Source organism: Hemicordylus capensis, chromosome 1 (assembly GCF_027244095.1).
Source record: "Hemicordylus capensis ecotype Gifberg chromosome 1, rHemCap1.1.pri, whole genome shotgun sequence".
Classification (NCBI taxonomy): Eukaryota; Metazoa; Chordata; class Lepidosauria; order Squamata; family Cordylidae; genus Hemicordylus; species Hemicordylus capensis.
Window position 1 is genome coordinate 126,006,601 of NC_069657.1, and position 20,040 is coordinate 126,026,640.

Below are 20,040 nucleotides of genomic sequence, written 5' to 3' on the forward strand. Positions count from 1 at the left end.
ATTTAACAGCTTGCTACAGGGGCTCTACTGTTTAACACACCATGCTACTGCTAATCTCTGGTAAAGTGCCAGGGCTTCAGCTTCTTCTTGCCCTTTAGGGGGTATTCAGACCAGCAGTTTGTCATGTGATTTGCTAAAGAAAATTACACAAAGAGGTGACGCACTTTGGCACAGCATTCCATGATCTGTCATCATTTACATTCTACTTCCTGTTCCATGCAAAACTTGCTTCTCATAAAAAAGAGAGAAGCTTCTGCATGCTTAGCCTGAGACAAGTCTCAGCTGTCCCCTTTCCTGGCCACTGTCCTTGGGTCTCCACAGTGGCATGAGAGCTGGTTTTTTGGTAGCAAGCATGACTTGTCCCCTTAGCTAAGCACGATCCACCCCGGTTGCATATGAAAGGGAGACTAGAAGTGAGAGCACTGTAAGATATTCCCCTCAGGGGATGGAGCCGCTCTGGGAAGAGCAGAAGGTTCCAAGTTCCCTCCCTGGCTTCTCCAAGATAGGGCTGAGAGAGATTCCTGCCTGCGACCTTGGAGAAGCCTCTGCCAGTCTGTGAAGACAATACTGGGCTAGATAGACCAATAGTCTGACTCAGAATATGGCAGCTTCCTATGTTTCCTATGTTTCCCCCTCTGCTCTTATTATGAGAGTTCCCCCCCGCTTTTGCTTCTTTTCTTTCTCAAGGATGAATTTCTTGTTAAGCATGTCTTTTGATTTTTTTTTTTAATTAAAAGTTAAATTTGGGTTTTTTCATGGCTGATATGTGCAGAAAAATATAATTACTATTGAGACAAAGCACACCAATGAAATCAAATGAAATGTGTGCTTCCCTGCAAATGCATATCAGTTATATACGAATGTATACCAGTTTTATGTCCCCCCGCCCCCAATTATGCAAATAGTAGTTTGGTGAGGTGCTGAGGATTCAGTTAATGGTCCCCCAGTTCCCTTGAACTATAATTACAAGAATTCCCTAGAAGGAAGGAATGATTGAAAAATAAGTTTAGAATTGCAGTGTCAATATGTCCTTAATTGATTAATATGCTCCATTGAGGGATACAATTTTGTGCTTTCTTGGCTTGGTGTTAAATGATATGAGCACCATCAGAACTAGAATGCTATTGCATAATCACATCAACCCTCAGGACTAGTGTAATACATTGGTATTTGAGTGGTAGTTGTTGAAATAAGTATTAAGTCACAAAGAGGAGATGATGCACATCTCCAAAACACAGAGTGAAATATGCCCAGAAGTTGGAGCCAATCACTGGCCTTGGCATGTGTCCAAAGCATGTCCCCTTTCCATTTTCCATATTTACCAGAGTCAGAAACTAATGTACTTGTGTTATGTAGTACTGTCAGGAACTCACCCTGATGCCCCTCTCAAGTCTAGGAGGGTGATTTGTTTTTATATTGTTTTATAACAACTTAGTCTATAGGTGCTGGGAATTTATTCAGTTTTTACTTTCTTTCACTGCCACCATATGATTACATATTATCCTGCACTCAGTACTCAACACCTTGATTACATAGCCTCGCAAGCCCAGGATAGGCATATATGTCCAGTGTACAAATGAAACAAAACTTGAAGTGTAGAACAAAAACAAGAATAAATTTATTGTTTACAACTAATTGGAATAAAGATCTCTGCAAGGTAGGACACATAAACCTCTCTACAAAGTTACAAAGTACATCAGCTGTTTAGCTCTCTGAGTGGCTTTTTTCTTCTTGATAACATGTAACGTTTAGAGAGGTGATATAACTGGGACAGAGGTAAATAAAACTTGTTTTGAAGACTTAGTGAATCATCTCAGACTTTCCTGTCTGTCACCAGGAGGTTTCACTTCTAGGCACCTTTCAGATTCAAAGTTTCTTTCCCAGGCTTAACAGTCCCCACTGCCCCAGTACTGCTGGGAGTACTGCCCCAGTGTACTGCTGGTTCCATAGTCTCCACACATTCACCAATCAAGTGTCACACAAACCCCTGAACAACTTCTCTGCTACGCTCTGTCCAACCTCTCACTCCTAACTCTCACCTCCAACACTCCAACACCAACTTCAACTTACTCCCAACTGTCTTCTCCTGACCAACTGTCCTCCTTTTTAAATCCCTCTCCCGAACATTCCATGCCTGGTTACCATGGCAACACACACTCACACTCCAGCTCCTATAAGTGGTCTTCCATCACAACTACTCTGAGCACACAGTCTCAGAGGGAGAGAAGACAGTGTGATGATGGACCTTGACCTTTAAAGCTCTACACGGCTTGGGACCAGTGTACCTGTTAGACTGCATTCGCCCATATGAACCTGTCAGGGCCCTCCTCTCATCATCTCAGGCCCTGCTCATGGCCCCCACCACTAAAAGAGATCTGGCTCGCAGGGACTAGAGACAGGGACTTTTCAATTGTGGCCCCTCTGCTTTAGAACACCCTCCCTAAAGTGCTCACCATGCTCCCTCCCCTCAGTGTTTTTAAAAACAACAACTCAAAACACATATTTTTAAAGAGGCTTTTAAATGTTTCACCTGTTAGTTATATCTGGTAGGTTCTTTATTATTTATTTATTCAATTGCCCTTCCAAAATGGCTCAGGGCGTTTTACTTTTTATAATTCTTAGTTTTTCGCTTTTTAAATAACTTTTAATTTGAAACTTTAAAAACTATAATTCTGACTGATGCTTAGCTTGGATTTTTAACTCGTTACAAATTACAGAAAAGAAACTGTTCACAAGCACAAGTGTCAAAAGCAGATCTGGAAGTCCCACCCCAGCCTGTCAATTATCTTCCTGCTACGCAGCTCATGGTTACATTAGCATTTGTCTAAAGCGGTGAACACCATGTCCACAAATTATTATTTTTTATTTATTAACATTTTATATCCTGCTCGTCCTCCAAGGAGCCCAGAGCGGTGTACTACATACTTCAGTTTCTCCTCACAACAACCCTGTGAAGTAGGTTAGGCTGAGAGAGAAGTGACTAGCCTAGAGTCACCCAGCAAGTATCATGGCTGAATGGGGATTTGAACTCGGATCTCCCCGGTCCTAGTCCAGAACTCTAACCACTACACCATGCTGGCTCTCTAATGGCAGGGGTTTCCGTGATTGGGAAGCTGGGACACCAATCATGGAAAAAGGCATGATCACACTTATGGTGTTTGCCTTTTCAGATGAATGCAATGGAAAGCCTGAAGAACACGGGCAGCAGGGTAAGCGATGGGCCAGGGGTGAGACTTCCAATATGCTTGCAGCCATATAAGCCTATACTGCAGTGTTTTATTGAATGTCTGAACAGGGTGAGGTATGTCTTGGCACAAGCCATTTAGAGACACGGCTTTAAAAAGAATAGTGATTATTCTTTCTTTTCCCAACTTTGAAAGGGATCTTGACTGCTCTTTTGTAGGGGGCATGTGAGGAAATTTCATCTGCCTGTGACTCCCACTCCATCATAAACCTGAATGAAGGAATATGGGTGTGCTAAGTAGCTATAACATTCATGACAACTTCTCTATTGTTCAGTCAGCATGGGTGTGGGAAACCTGCTCTTTGACTTAATTTCCAGTATTTTGCTAAGTTGAGTTTAAATGCAAAAATATTTCCTGGAGAGTAGCAATTTTGTTCAGGGTTTCTTGGAAAGTAGCACGTTTGTTCAGGGAATGGGTTATTTCCATTCCCACACTGAAATAATGTTTTTTAAGGATGCAAAGGGTTCTTAACTCCAAAACACTCCTACTAGGTAATGCAGGAGGGTCATTACCATTATTATTTAACAGATGGTGTTAAATAAAACTTCCAGATTGTGAGTCCTTATATGTCTATTTTATTTTATTTGAACAGCTTTGAATCTCTGGGATTGGGTGAGATATCCAATTTAATACATACATAAATAACTTCAGAGAGAGTAAAATTGAAATAAAAACCACTGACAGTCAGGTTAATGAACATGATATTGCTCCTAAAGCCAGGCTGCAATTCTCTGCATACTTACTAGCGAGCAAACCTGATTGGACTCAGTGAGATCTATTTCTCAGCAAATTTGGTTCAGGATCACATTGTCTGCCACTTTGAGAATCTAGTCTGAATCAGTTCCAAAGACACTCTGAATTTATCTTATATGATGACTTTCACAATGTAACACTCAACCGAGGTAGAAGGGGCACAGTGCAGTGGGAGGGAAAAGCTGAATGGAGAAGGGAAACGAAGCATGTGGCCGACTCACTAAACCTGGTTTATATGTGCATCTGTAGTAGCCTTTTTTCAGGTCAACTTTAAGATTGTGGGACAAGAAAATGTAATGATCATATATTTCATATATTTCATAACTCACTGGAAGATAGTGGTGTTGGGGTGGGGGGGATCTCTTTAAGGACGGGAGAGGGTGCTCAGACTCTGCCTACCACATTTTCCCCACCAGCACTGCCTTTTAAAACAGTCTGGTGGGACGGCAGCGTACCTCCTTCTTGCCTCGGTGCCTCCTTGGACCGGAAGTGACTGGAAGTTGCCGCTATGTGTGCGCTCAGAGCACCCTCCCCCGTCCTTAAAGAGATCCCCTCCTTCAAACCGGCTGAACCGCCCGTCTTTCGAACCAGTTCAGTGCACATCCCTACTGGTAGACTGACAGTAATGGAACTTTATCTTCTCTGAAGTGTAGTGCAGATTGTTAAATTCAACAAATTAATATTAGAGTATTATGCCGAAGTTGGCTTCTTATTCAGGCAAGAGGCAACTGCATTACTACAGAGAAGGGTGGCCTTAATTAGAATAGTTTTGCCATAGGGACATTTTAATAATCTAGCCCCCTGTAGTGTTTACTGGCTGTGTATTTTGATGACTGGCTGACCAAGTGAACTTTTATAGCATAAATGACTTCATAACAACCAGTTAACATTGCAGTATTGTACACCTATAATCAAACGAGGGAATGATTTTGCAGTACTGTATACCTATCATCACACCAGGGAAATATTTTCTTCTACTATTTTGTTTCCTTGTTGCTGTTCTTTATTAAATCTGAGAAAGGAGAACATATAAGTTGGGGAACCCAGCAAGAAATTCAGTAGCACCAATCACAATGGGAGCATCACATGGTGCTTCTTCTGATTTTGGCTAGTTCTATTACTTGAAATGGCTCATTGTACAAGTGCCTTGGATTTTATACAGTTAACAGTCAATTTAGAAGTCCATTCTTTATGCGTTAATATTCACAAGAGCACTACTCTCTAGAAGCTTATTATTTAATCACACAATATATTTGGCTGAGAAAAGCCTTAGCAAAAAGGCAATTGCACAATTGCCTTAGCAAAGGCAATTGCACAGCAAAACTAATCTTGCAGCCCACACTGGAATTCTTATTCACAGCAGTATTAACGTTAATTACCATGCCTAGTGAATGATTTTTAAATACACTTTCTGCAAAGGTACCAGAGAAAATCCTGCAATTGTCCCATGCCGCAAAATGAGCCTAACCACAGTGTATACATAACAATGTTTACTTGCTCAAACCATGTGCATGTGAATTGCTAATGCTTATTAGGGCATTAGAAAGTATTTTTCACCAAATGCAGTAACAGAACATTCTGAAGGTACTCAGAAGGTGTCAATTTATTTAGCAAATCCTTTAATCAGAACTGAATATATTCAAGATGTCAGCTTACCAATGTTCCTATGAGTAGCAAGGCAAGGGAAAACAAAGACAGCAGGAGGTATGCCATAGTAATGCCCCCAACTCTGATCAGATCCTGTAGAACAATACAAGCCCATAGTTAACACAGGAGGTATTTAAAGGCCTAGAGTGGCATGTGAGAGAATGTTCCTGGCATTGCTGTGAAATTAACTATCAATTTTACAAACAAATTAATCGCTATTTAATCCCTCAGCTAGAAATCAAGAACCCTCACTATATGCAAACTTCTCAAACTTTAATAAACGTTGCTATTCAAACTTAGATCCCTATCTATAATTTATACAGTTCCTATGACCAAACTGAAGAGTTAAACATACCCCCCGCACACTTGCTGTTCATGATTCTGATCTAATCTGAGCCCACACAGCTGTTTAAATATATAAATATATAAAGGGATGGGAGACCCACAATCATGGATTTCCAAAGTCTCACATCAGGAAATCATGCACTTAAGTTCTTTATAGCTGTCTTCTAGCCAACAAATAGTACAATACAGCAGAAAGTGAGAGGTAGGAAAGGAGGAAAAATGGGGATCCACAAAGAGATATATAGTTAAAACGGAAGGGTGCTGGGCTACTTTATTCTAACCTCTAAAGCGTGTCACAATATCTTTGTGCAAATGCTTTAACCTGCTGGGTTAGCAGAGTTTGAAAATGTCCTCAGTAATATTTTTTTAATTCCCCCAGACTGTTTAATATATTTATTCAGCATGGAATGCCATGCCAGTGAATAACAGGGAGGCATGAACATACACAGACATGAATCTCACTTCATTTTTCCAAGAACTACCATCCTCTCTATTGAATCCATAGTGAGGGTTTAGTCTAATCAAACTCATGTACAATCAGAACTGAAGGCAAGAACCTGATCTGGACTGATTCACTGTAAATAACCTGAAGATAATCTGAATGCCTCCTGCTGCACAAGGAGTTTGTGATTAAGCATAATGAATCTAATTTAAAAGATCACACAAAAATTCCACTTGTCCAAAGCAAATATAAGGTTATGTAATGTTTGGACTTCATAAATGTGGTTAGGTGAACAAAGGAAGTAGTTTTTACTTTAAGTCAGCTGATACATGAAAGGCAAAGGAACAGTAAGGCCACTGGAAAAACTAAGAGTTATTCACCAGATTCAGTGACTACCTGATTGAGCTTGACCAAGTAACTTTGACTGTCTGAGTGCAATCCAAAGGAAGTTAAATTTATTATTTATTTATTTATTTATTTATTCGATTCGAAATAAGCTTAAGCCAATATGAGGGGGTGCTGAAAAGTTCTCAGCCTGACCCACTTCCCCAAATCAGAGCATAATATTGTCACTGTTGCTGGAAAGAGTGTTCTTTTATATTGTAAAGTGCCAATTTGCAGTATCATAGCGCTAGGTTTTGAATCTTTTTCAGATCACTGAAAGAACCATGTCAACAAAAAGTGTGGAATTTTCAAGTGTTGAACTCGGGGCCGTCATGAAGTTCCTGTTCCTGCAAACTCCAAAAACTCCAAAGGAAAAAAAATACTTTGGAAAACTCCAAAAGAAATCCACTAGTTGATTTTGCAGCATTTTGAGTGATCTAGTGATAATTTTTTGGAACAACTCGTTACTGTTGATAAAACATGGTTACACCACTATGATCCGGAGACCAAACGACAGTCCTTGCAGTGGTGGCACTCGGATTCTCCACGGCCTAAGAAATTCAAGACCCAAAGGTCAGCAGGAAAGGTCATGGCCACAGTTTTTTGGGATAAGGAAGGTATTTTGATGACTGACTATCTTCAGAAGGGCCAAACAGTTAATGCAGAATACTACTCTAACTTGCTGTGCCGATTAAAGGAGGCGTTGAAAGAAAAACAGCAAGGGAAGCTGTGGAAATGTGTTCTCTTTTTGCAGGACAATGCACCTGCTCACAAGGCTGGCAAGACGACGGATGTTTTGAGGAATTTGGGGTCTGAGTGCATAGACCATCCACCCTACTCAGCAGATCTTGCTCCATCTGACTATTTCCTGTTTCCAAACCTTAAAAAGAGTTTGAAAGGGAGGAGATTATTGAATGATTTGGAGGTGATAGCAGCAGCAGAGCAATATTTCAGTGACCAGACATCAGATTTTTTTTTTTTTTTTTGGAAGGGTTAAAGAAACTAGAGAAACGATGTGCCAAGTGTGTTGAACTTCAGGGTGAATATGTGGAATAGCTTATAAGTTTCATGGCTCTAGGTCATTCCCTTCTTGGCTGGGCCTCGAACTTTTCAGCACCCCCTCATAAGATTTTTTGTATTGTTTCCAATGTATTCCATTTCCAATGGAAATGACAGATTAGTAAAGTGGGCTGGGAGCAAATAGAGATGAGGCTTAGAGAGCTTCATTCACCCCCACATTGAAATCTCAGCAGGGGCGTAGCAAGGTTGGAGTGGGCCCAGAGACAAGATTTTAAAATGCCCCCCCACCCCACTGAAGCTCAGCTCATGAAGTAAAGAAATCTTAAATGAGACTGAATAGTGGTAACAAAAAGCATAGTAAAATTTATATATATATATATCTCCTATATGCCACAATAGAACATCATCCTAAATTATTTTTTTTAAGGTTTTGTAAATTGTGGACGATGCAAGTCATTTAATGGTACAAGAGGAAGACATGCTGCTCTGGTAGCTCCAGGTCTTAAACACTCACATCAATTTCAGAGGATGAATACAACTGAAGGAAGCCCGGGCAGGTGCGCAGCTGGGGGAGTCAGTCATGTGACTTGCCTCTGGCAGTGGGCCCCCAGACAACTGTCTCCCCTTGCCCTATTATAGCTACGCCCCTGAATCTCAGGCCTTTCACTAGAAAATATCAAGTCATCATTTACTCTAGGTTTTTTCCTATAGGTTACCAATTTGGTGTTTTTTTTCAGATGGCTACTCTGAACATCTGTCACACAAGAACAGTCCTGGCTAATCTGAATATCTGTAATATTTGTCTGTAACACAACAGTCCTGGACTGATGCAATCCAGGTTTGATTTGAGGAGTGTGAAAATGTCAAGGCATACAGGAACATAGTTGTAATTTAGATATTAGTTTGTGCAATCAGAATATCCATTTATGCTTGATATATTTCAGGAAATGACAATATCTAAAATTGATATTTTAGCGGGGGGGAACACCTCTTTGGGAGTAAAACAACAAAGATGGGCTCAAAGTGGATAATTTTATTTGATCGATCCCTATAAATACCATGGTGAGATCCTAAGCACACTTATTTGCAAGTGTTGCACAACCACCATTTATTCAATGATTTCTGTCTGAAGCTAAATTAAATTTTGGGGGGAAATTAAAGCTGATGTGGTACAGCAGAAATGCTCTCTTAATTCATTATGAACCAGAGAAACTGCACGGTACACCAAACACTATGTTTTGCACCACATCCATTATCTATATACTTAATTCTCCAAGATGTGCCTTTTCACATGTGTGGAGGAACTCACATACGTGGCGGAACTCTCGCGAGAGTTCTGCACACGTGGGCAGCCAGCAGTTTGGGCAGGCGGGTGAAAGCAGCAAGGCCAGACCTCACTGGGCCAGGCACAGAGGAGGCATGAGGAGGCGGCCAGCCAGCAGACAAAGCCGCACCGGCTTGAGGAGGCAGCCGGTGGGAGGAGGTGGTGGTAGGCCAGCCAGAGGTGGCTGGCAGGCAGGCAGGTGGGAAAGGGGAAGGGACTGGGAGGGGGAATGGACTGGAAGGCAGCCGGGTGGGTGGCGAATGGCTGAGGATTTTTTGAAGTGGTGGGGTGGAGAAGCGGTGGTGGGCAGGAAAGAGAAGCCTGGCCACCAAATGGGGAGGGTGGGAGTGGGAAAGTATTGGGGTGGGGGGAGAATGAAATGGGGCCAAATGGGGGGAAGAGTCAGGGAGAAGTGAAGGAGAACTAGGGGCGCAGATGCTCTGTGCCCCGTCATCTAGTTTATATTTAATTCAAGAAGATATCAGCATTTCCCAAGATGACTGACTGTTGTGCTCCATTAAAGCATAGATAAGTTACAGGATGTACCTTGATAGAATCTGCAATCAGCTGTCCAAATGGAGTGAGCAAACTGGACATGTCATAAGCATCCTGAACCACAGGGATGGTCTCACAGCCACCGCACCAAAACATAAAGGAGAAAACCTGTGCAGTCAATCAGATAATTAATAATGAGCTTTCACAATCAGGAAGATCATTTTTTTTAATTTTAATTTCAAAGCTGCATAACCAACTAAATAATATTTTTAAACACCATGTTTATCATCTTTTGTATTTTAAATAGTCAGGTATTATGCAGACTGCACACATTAACTAGAATAAAAAGACAAACAGATTTGTTACCTGGTTGTAAAATGGCACAGCTTTTGACATAATTTCAGCTATATCAGCATATATGACGTGGGAAATCTGGCCCCTAAAATGTATGAATCTAAAAAAAACAAAAGCAACGTTGTCCTTTTCTTTTTTTAGAAAATGATCTCCATCTGAGTTAAGTCTGAATCCTTACCAATATCTGTGATAGGGCGAACAGATACACCATTCCTCCTGTTGTCAATCCATTCCACCAGGCCACCCAGCTACACTGTGATGTTCCCTCAGAACCTTTCTGAGGTTGTTCTGTCCTGCTTTGTTGCTCCTGCTGCCCATCCGCTTCATCCAATGGTTCCATTACCGCCGGCTTGGGAAGACCTTCAGGTACGCAAATGAAAAAATCAGGAGACAAGCAGCCATGTGTGCTTTTCACTTCTTGCTGGGGCTGCAAAAACTACACAGGCAGACAGCAGAAAAAACTGTAGGACCCCCTCAGAAACCACATCAGCAAGTGCAACTGGAGATATGAACATCACACTTCAGTACAGCAACCTTTTCTACCTTCATCAGAAAAATGAAGTGTGGGTGGATTCCTTTCTTTCTGTAGCAAAATAATCTGGGTTTTGCTGTTTGCTTATAAGTCATTCACATTGTTTAATACAGAAAAAGATCCCAGTCCTATTTCTCCTCTTGCCCTGCTTAGTTTTCTGTTCTCTCCTTTCAGCTGCATAACTCAGGATGAAGCATTGTGCCTTGCTTTGAACCTTTACACAGGCTTGCTGCAATGGTAAATCGAGCTATTCGTTTCAAGATACTCACCTAGTAGAAATAATGTTTGCAGTGAGTATTTAGTCCTTTATTATGCTCTTGTAATTTTACACAGACTTAACAGCATTTGGGAGGCATGGCTTTTCATATTACTTTCTAAATGTAATGCTGTCAGAGATGTGACACATGCTACATATTCCAAGGAAGTAATTTAAATCCACTAACATTCCTATCACATGAACATTTATTCAGTAATAAGTTACACTGCAGGATCCCAGGTAAACAAGCATAGGACTAAAGCCCGTACATTGTCCAATATGTTAAAAGACCAACAAATCCAATTAAAAAAAATTAGATTTCAAACCATGCACATAATTTAGAAAAATCGGCAACTGTTCAATCTTTAACACTCAAAGATCTGTCATTCTGGGTCTCAACAGGATCTGTACAAGCACACTGCTTACTACTTAATACAAGCCTTCATAGCTAAAGCATGTGCGAATTCTGTGTAGAACTGGGCTGTAACTTTAAAATAGGTATTTGTTTTATTATAAAAATAACTGATCTTTAGATGAACCAATTTGCTTGAATTTCCTTGAAGCACAAAACACAACTTTCCTTCTCTCTGATGTTACTTTCTGAATAAATTCACAGATTAACCTGCTTAAGAACTCTCCTCTGCAATGGTGAACAACACTGTCTTCCTCCTGCCTCCTCTCCTACCCAGTCCCACCCACCAACGGCCTATTGCAGTCTCCGGGTGAACTAAAGAGGAGCTGTGTGCCAAAATGTTTGAGGAGATTGCTTGACTTTACAGTCATTGCTGAGTCACCAGTCCTCTCCACATTAATTTTCACATTGCTCCCACACAGTCCACCTGTCATTTCATATGGAATGAGAGATGGAGAGAGTGAAATAATGTTCTCTATTTCTCTGTAGTGGACCGTTTTTGCCAAGGGGCCATTTCCCTACCCTTGGGATGAGGCAGATGCAATCTGACTAGAACTCTTTTGCCTAACATATGCATGTAACTAAAACCTACTTTTCCTAGCAGTGAGCAGGGAGAAAGTTAAACACCACCAACTCTTGTTGCTTCTCTTGAAGGATGTCACACGCATACATGTAAGCTGTAGTTCTGCCCTCAGGCTCCAGCCTGCTCATCCGCAGGGTGGAGGTAGGTAGGTAGGTAGGAAGGAAGGTATCTGCTATCATTTCCTTCATCACTGGGAGTTTTATGTGGAAAAACTCCCCCCCAACACACACCGCCCAATAAAACAATTTTAAATCTCAGAGCAAATCTTGCGTTTCAGGTGGTATAGAAATGTATTAAATAATAAAATAAATTAAAATAAATAAAATAAAATAAATTAAAATAAATAAAATCTGAAGGAATATTGGAGAAAATCCCAATTTCTCCCTAGCTTCAAGAATTCTCACATACAAGTGTCACTCTGAGGAAGAACAACACTTTTTGAGACAACAGACTCCTCCAAAAGATAAAAGTAAAAGAGAGCCAGCGTGGTGTAGTGGTTAGAGTGCTGGACTAGGACCGGGGAGACCTGAGTTCAAATCCCCATTCAGCCACGAGACTTGCTGGGTGACTCTGGGCCAGTCACTTTTCTCTCAGCCTAACCTACTTCACAGGGTTATTGTGAAAGAGAAACTCAAGTATGTAGTACACTGCTCTGGGCTCCTTGGAGGAAGAGTGTAAATGTAATAATAATAACAACAACAACAACAACTCTGAAGTTTAATTTCCCTATAAGAAAAGGAAGGAATATGAAACCCTGAAGTTGAATTTCTTATAAAATGAAGAAGAGATTTTGAAATCATCTTTTGAGGTTAAAGCCCTTTTTAAACGAAGGACGTGAACATTTCCTCTAAAAATAATGCAAGACTGTATAAGACATAGGCAAGGCTTCTGAGCTTTCCAGAACTGAATGACATGACAAATTCAACTTTTACAGCCTCCCCGCTAAAAAAAATAGGACAATAATGCTCTCTGGAGGTAAATGAATGTTCACTCTAGGGGAAAGGACTACAGTATAACATTTTTACTGAAGGAAGAAGTTCTCATGTACTTCCAAGAGACTTGGATCAGGGCTCCTGCCTCCCTGCTTTGGTTATTTGGAATGCATAACCAATGTGAGTGTCCTTGCAGACTGCAATAGAATGCACCACATGAAAAGCTTGCATGCACAAGTTTCAAGCACAAGTTTACTTGCCCTCCACACACTTCTACAAGCTTCTGTTCTCTTCACAGCACAAACTGATGGTGTGTTTGGACGCAGAGCAGGGTCCTTGCCAGCTTTTGCTTTCAGAGAAGAACTGATTACTGCTTTTCTGGTTGATGGGGGGGGAAGGCTGGTTCTTCTCCGGTGTTGATGCAAAACACCTTTTGCAAGTGTTGGCGCAAAAGTTGCACAAGGACTCTGCTCTATGTCTGAACACAGCATTAATTTGCACTGTGAAAGAGAACAGAAGCCTGTAGGAGTGTGTGAAAGGTGAATAAACTTGCACTTGAAATTTGCATGCAAGCTTTTCCCATTGCTTATTGCCATTTGGAAGGACCCCGAAACAAGAAAGAGGCAGTGAGTTACCTGTTCAGCATAATGAAATGAAAACTGCATTAATACAGCTTTATGAAGTTGTAGATGTAATCATATCATCTATGTATTTATTTCTCTTAGGTGTACCCGTCGCTAATCCCAAGCATGGCAGCTCTCATGAGTGAGCTGCGGATCAGGGATGGGAGGAGAAGCAGGCGTGGAGCAGAAGTGGCGTCTGCAAGGACGGCCAGCCATGCAGGGGAAGCAGCCGCCACCAGGCCAGCAGAGGGCTGGCTGAGGAGAAGAGGTCAGCTGATGGCCGGCCAAGGAGAAGCGGTGGCTGGCCACTGAGGAAAAGCAGCCTGGCCACCGAGGGAGAACGGGCTGTGGAGGGGAGAAAGAATTGAAGATGGCGGGGGGAGAGACAGGGAGAACTAGGGGTGCAGATGCTCTGCGCCAGGTCAGCTAGTTTTTATTACTCTTCTGGAAATGAATTGTGAAGCAGGGATGGGATGACATATTTCAGTGTAGCGACCTCACTAAAATTGTATAGCCCTTTTCAAATTAAAAAGTACATTATCAGTAGTTTTGTAAAAAAAAAATTACTTATAACAATTATAAATAAACAACAGAAATAAGGGAAATTAGAACATACACAAAAATATTGTTTCTCTAGACAGTATAATACTATAGGAAAGAAAAGGGGCTTCTCACAATTAAATTATGTTCCTGTTACACTTTTGGTACACAATATTCAAAATAATTCTATAGTCTTGTGAGAAACAGAATGGATTATAACTATGCTAGAAAAACTATGGATAGGGTGGCGGGGAAGTAGAGCTATATATTTTATTTTTATTTTTATTTATAAAAACATTTTTATACTGCCCCAAACCTACGTCTCTGGGCGGTGTACAACAAAATAAAAACAAAATAAAACATTCGTTAAGACAAAAATGCGGGGGGGGGGACACATCACAACAATTTAAAAATCTAAAATAATATTTTAAAACAGCATTAAAACCAATTAAAACAACATTAATTAAAAGCCTGGGTGAAGAGGTGTGTTTTTAAAGACTTTTTTTAAGCTGTGAGAGATGGGGAGGCTCTTCTTTCACTAGGGAGCGAATCCCAAAGCCTCGGGGCAGCAGCAGAGAAGGCCGGTCCCTGAGTGGCCACCAGACGAGCTGGTGGTAAATGCAGACGGACCTCTCCAGATTATCTCAGTAGGCGGTGGGGTTCATGCCTAAGAAGGCGTTCCCTTAAATACCCAGGGCCCAAGCTGTTTAGGGCTTTATAGGTTATAACCAGCACCTTGTATTTTGCCTGGAAACATATAGGCAGCCAGTGTAGCTCCTTCAAAACAGGAGTTATATGGTCTCTCCGAGATGACCCAGAGACCAGCTTGGCTGCCGCATTCTGGACCAGCTGTAGTTTCCAGACTACATACAAGGGCAGCCCCACATAGAGCGCATTACAGTAATCCAGCCTGTAGGTAACCAGCAGGTGTACCACTGTTTTGAGGACATTCACCTCAAGAAACGGACGCAGCTGGCGTATCAGCCAAAGCTGACAGAAGGCACTTCTGATTACCGCCTCAACCTGGGACACCAGAAAGAGGCTCAGATCCAGAAGGACTCCTAGACTGCATACCTGTTCCTTCTGGGGAAGTGTGACCCCATCCAGAACAGGCAGACCAAAATCATCTCTCGAGTTCCGACCCCACACAATGAGTACCTCCGTCTTAGCTGGATTCAGTCTCATTTTGTTATCCCTCATCCAGCCCATCAGCGACTCCTGGCAGGCATTTAGGGAGGTTATGCCCTCTCCCGATGATGCTGACATGGAGAAATAGATTTGGGTGTCATCAGCATACTGGTAGCACCTTGCACCAAATCGCCTGATGATCTCTCCCAGCAGTTTCATGTAGATATTAAACAATATTGGAGACAATATGGAGCCCTGGGGAACACCATACAAAAGTTCAGATTTTGAAGAACAACAGTCTCCAAGGGAAACCATCCATGATTTGATTCCGGATGAAGGTGCCAACCCAGTATATATTACAGAGACCTGGCTAGAGGAGTCTGGGGGCCCAGTGTGGTCCCAGCTTCTCCTTCCAACGTACTCTGTTGAGGAGCGGGTGAGGGACCGTAGGTGGGGAGGTGGAGTGGCTGTGGTCTATAAGAATAATCTTTCCCTTACCTGTATCCCTGTTAGAGTGTTGGACCATATCTAATATGTGTACTTAAGTCTGGGGACCAGAGATAAGGTCTTCTGTGACTTCTGTTGGTGTAACCCTAACCGATTGCCCCGCTGCTCAACAGAGTCCCTAACTGAGCTGACGGACTTGGCCTCGGACTTGATGTTGGAGTCGCCCAGGCTTGTGGTATTGGGGGACTTCAATGTCCACTTTGGGACCAATTTGTCCAGGGCAGCTCAGGAGCTCATAGCAGCCATGACGACTATGGGCCTATCACAAGTGGCCCCGGGGCCGACACACACTGCTGGTCACAAGCTTGATTTGGTCTTTCACTCTGATCAGGGTGGTGTTCCGTGGGTGGAGAATAATGTGATTTCCCCATTGTCATGGATGGACCACCATCTGGTTAAGATTGGACTCACAATCACTTCCCAGCTTTGCAGGGGCGAGGGACCTATTAGGTACGCCTGAGAAGGTTATTAGATCCAATAGGATTTCAAGAAGCCTTGGAGGGATTTAGTGTTGGCTCTGCTGGTGATCCTGTTGATGCCCTGGTGGAGAATTGGAACAGCAAACTCACTGGGACAGCAGACACCTCTCCGACCTGCTTCAAAACTGACCCCTTGGTATACGGAAGAACTACGGGGGCTGATGCGGCGAGGTAGATGACTGGGGCGCCAGTGGAGAAAGACTCGACTTGAGTCCGACAGACTGCAACATAGAGCTCATTTGAAGACCTATGCTCAGGCGATACACGCAGCAAAGAAGCTATTCTTTTCTGCCCGTATTGCATCCGCAAGTTCATATCCGGCGGAGTTATTCAGGGTTGTTAGAGGGCTAGTATGTGCCCTTCCTCCCTTGAATCAGAATCTGGAACCATCAATTACTTGCTGTGATGTGTTTAACGAATTCTTTGTGGGGGGAAATCTCTTGTTTTCGGGCCAACTTAGACTCTATTTCCTTACTTCAGTGTCTGATGTGGAGGTGTCCAGCGACTCCTCTTTTGTGATTAGGTTGGATCAGCTCCAGTTTGTGACTCCTGAGGATGAGGACAAACTGATTAGAATGGTGCTGCCTACCACCTGTTCTCTTTGACCCTTGCCCGACATGGCTTATATTATCTGGCAGGGGGGTTGTTGTAGAAGGCCTGGTAGAGATTATAAATGCATCTCTTAGGGAAGGTAGGATGCCTCCTTGTCTTAAGGAGGCAATTATTAGACCACTTCTGAAGAAGCCTACCTTGGATACCTCAGAGTTGCGCAACTACAGGCCTGTCTCCAACCTTCCATGGCTGGGCAAGGTAATTGAGAGGGTCCAGATAGTCTTAGAGGAAATTGATTATCTTAACCCATTTCAAACTGGCTTTTGGGCCAGCTATGGGGTGAAGACTGCGTTGGTCGGCCTAATGGATGATCTCCAATTGGAAATGGACAGAGGAAATGTGACTCTGTTGGCCCTTTTGGACCTCTTGGCGGCTTTCGATACTATCGACAATAGTACCCTTCTGGAGCGTCTGAGGGGGTTGGGAGTTGGAGGCACTGCTTTGCAGGTGTTCCACTCTTACCTCTTCGGCAGGTTCCAGATTGTGTCCCTTGGAGACTGCTGTTCTTCAAAATCTGAACTCTTGTATGGTGTACCTTAGGGCTGCATATTGTCTCCGATGTTGTTTAACATCTACATGAAACTGCTGGGAGAGATCATCAGGAGATTTGGTGCAGGGTGCTATCAGTATGCTGATGACACCCAAATCTATTTCTATTTTATTTTTATGTATTTTTTATTATATTTATTTATTTATTTATTTATTTATTTATTTATTTATTTACACAGTCAGACAGGTGTTATTGACTGGTTTGTTTTATCCAGACATCGAGTCCTTCCCAAGGACCTGGGATGGCTGAATTTTATTGTAAATGTTGTTGCTCTTGTTATAGATATCATAGCAGAATATGGGCTATTCCCAGTAAAGCTGCTTTTTGTAATTGGCTGATGGTGATTTCTGTGGTCCCTATGGTGTTGAGGTGCTCTTCAAGGTCTTTTGGAACTGTACCCAGGGCGCCAATTACCACTGGGATTATTTTGGTCTATTTCTGCAACAGCCTTTCACTTGCAATTTGTAGATCTTTGTATTTTGTGATTTTTTCTATTTCTTTGTCTTCTATTCTGCTATCCCCTGGTATTGCTATGTCGATTATTTTCACTTGTTTTTCTTTCTTCTCGACTACAGTGATATTTGGTGTATTGTGTGGCAGATGTTTGTCTGTTTGTAGAAGGAAGTCCCATAATATTTTTACAACTTCATTTTCTTCAACTTTTTCAATTTTATGGTCCCACCAATTTTTGGCTACAGGTAGCTTGTATTTTTTGCAGATGTTCCAGTGTATCATCCCTGCTACCTTGTCATGCCTTTGTTTGTATTCAGTCCGTGCCATCTTTTTACAACAGCTGATTAGGTGTCTAATCAGCTGTTGTAAAAAGATGGCACAGACTGACAGGTCCATGGTTTCATCTGCTTCTTTACAAAGGTGGCACTTGCTGTTTGTTGTTGACTTTTCTACTTTTGCTATTGCATTTGTTCGTAGTGCCTGTTCTTGTGCAGCCAGTATTAAACCCTCTGTTTCTTTCTTCAAGTTGCCATTCTTAAGCCATTGCCAGGTCTTGGTGATGTCTGATTTTCCACTTATATTGTGCAAATATTGACCATGCAGTGGCTTATTTCTCCATTTTTCTGCTTGGTTCTTGACTTGTTCTTTCTTGTAGGCCTGCTTTGTTTGATTGGTGTTGAATAGTTTTGTGTTATTGACCATTTGAAGTGCATCTTCTTCACTGTCCTTGATATATACTTCAAGGCCTCTTTTCTCCTCCTCTACTCTTTGATTGACTTGCAGCATTCCTCTTCCAGCTGAGCTGCGAGGGAGGTATAGCCTATCGACATCACTGAGGGGGTGCAGAGCATGATTGATGGTCATTATTTTCCTGGTCTTACGATCTAGCATCTCTAGCTCTGCCTGGGTCCAGTCTATTATTTCTGCAGTGTATCTGATAACAGGTATAGCCCAGGTGTTTATGGCTTGTATGGTGTCCCCGCAATTGAGTTTGGACTTGAGGATTTTTCTAACTCTCCTGATGTATTCACTTCTAATTTTGCTTTTAACTTCAGTGTGTGCAATGTTATCAGCATGGAGAATGCCCAAGTATTTGTAATGTTCTTTCTCTTCCAGGTTCTTGATGTTGCTTCCATTGGGCAGTTCTATTCATTCTGTTTTTCTTATTTTTCCTCTGTTCATTATTAATGCAGCACACTTGTCTAGTCCAAACTCCATTGCTATCTCACTACTGAATATACGGACAGTGTTTAGCAGTGATTCAATTTCTGACTGGGACTTTCCATACAACTTCAGATCGTCCATGTACAGCAGATGGTTGATTTTACTTGATGTTTTAGATGTTTGGTATCAGAGGCCTGTTTTGTTTAGTATCTGTGAAAGTGGGGTCATGGCGATTACAAACAACAAAGGGGATAGTGAGTCCCCTTGGAAAATGCCTCTTCTAATGCTAACCTGTCCAAGTGTCTCGCCATTGATTGTTAACAGTGTACTCCACATGCTCATTGCTTTTTTAAAATAAATATCTGAATGTTTTTACTGACACCAGTTGTTTCTAAACATTTTAGTATCCATGTGTGAGGCAATCCATGTGTGAGGCTTTCTTGTAGTCAATCCATGCAACACTTAGATTTGTTTTTCTTCTCTTGCAATTTTCTAAAATCATTTTGTCAATCAGCAGCTGGTCTTTTGTGCCTCTGGTGTTCGGGCAATTTCCTTTCTGTTCAACTGGAAGCTGTTTGTTACTTAATAAGTGTTGCATCACTTCATCTGCTATTATTCCAGTTAATAATTTGAACATGGTTGGCAGGCAGGTTGTTGGTCTATAATTACTTGGAACTGCACCTTTTGCTGGGTCTTTCATTATGAGATGAGTTTTCCCAGTTGTTAGCCATTGTTCCTCCAAGGAGCCCAGAGCGGTGTACTACATACATAGGTTTCTCCTCACAACAACCCTGTGAAGTAGGTTAGACTGATAAAGAAGTGACTGGCCCAGAGACACCCAGCAAGTATCATGGCTGAATGGGGATTTGAACTCAGGTCTCCCTGGTCCTATTCCAGCACTCTAGCCACTATACCATGCTGGCTCCAATTTCTCCATGTCAGCATCATTGGGAGAGGGCATAACCTCCCTAAATGCCTGCCTGGAGTCAGTGATGGGCTGGATGAGGGATAACAAAATGAGACTGAATCCAGCTAAGACGGAGGTACTCATTGTGTGGGGTCGGAACTTGAGAGATGATTTTGGTCTGCCTGTTCTGGATGGGGTCACACTTTCCCAGAAGGAACAGGTATGCAGTCTAGGGGTCCTTCTGGATCCGAGCCTCTCTATGGTGTCCCAGGTTGAGACGGTGATCAGAAGTGCCTTCTATCAGCTTTGGCTGATACGCCAGCTGCGTCCGTTTGTTAAGGTGAATGACCTCA

General features: G+C 42.2%; 1 protein-coding gene across 15 annotated transcripts in view; it reads right to left on the reverse strand.

The window, feature by feature from the left end:
* Nucleotides 1–20,040, reverse strand: part of PTPN5 (protein tyrosine phosphatase non-receptor type 5) — a 137,561-nt gene that overhangs the window by 54,732 nt on the left and 62,789 nt on the right. For 14 of the 15 annotated variants that reach the window (XM_053267451.1, XM_053267460.1, XM_053267490.1 and 11 more), the window contains 3 exons: nt 10,188–10,369; nt 9,707–9,823; nt 5,655–5,738 (listed from right to left, as the gene is read on the reverse strand). In XM_053267451.1, the coding sequence (XP_053123426.1) occupies nt 5,655–5,738; nt 9,707–9,823; nt 10,188–10,349 (363 nt within the window). In that variant the 5' untranslated portion in view covers nt 10,350–10,369. Of the gene's footprint in view, nt 1–5,654; nt 5,739–9,706; nt 9,824–10,021; nt 10,110–10,187; nt 10,370–20,040 lie in introns of those variants that run through there. The other variant, XM_053267541.1, reaches the window with a different exon arrangement.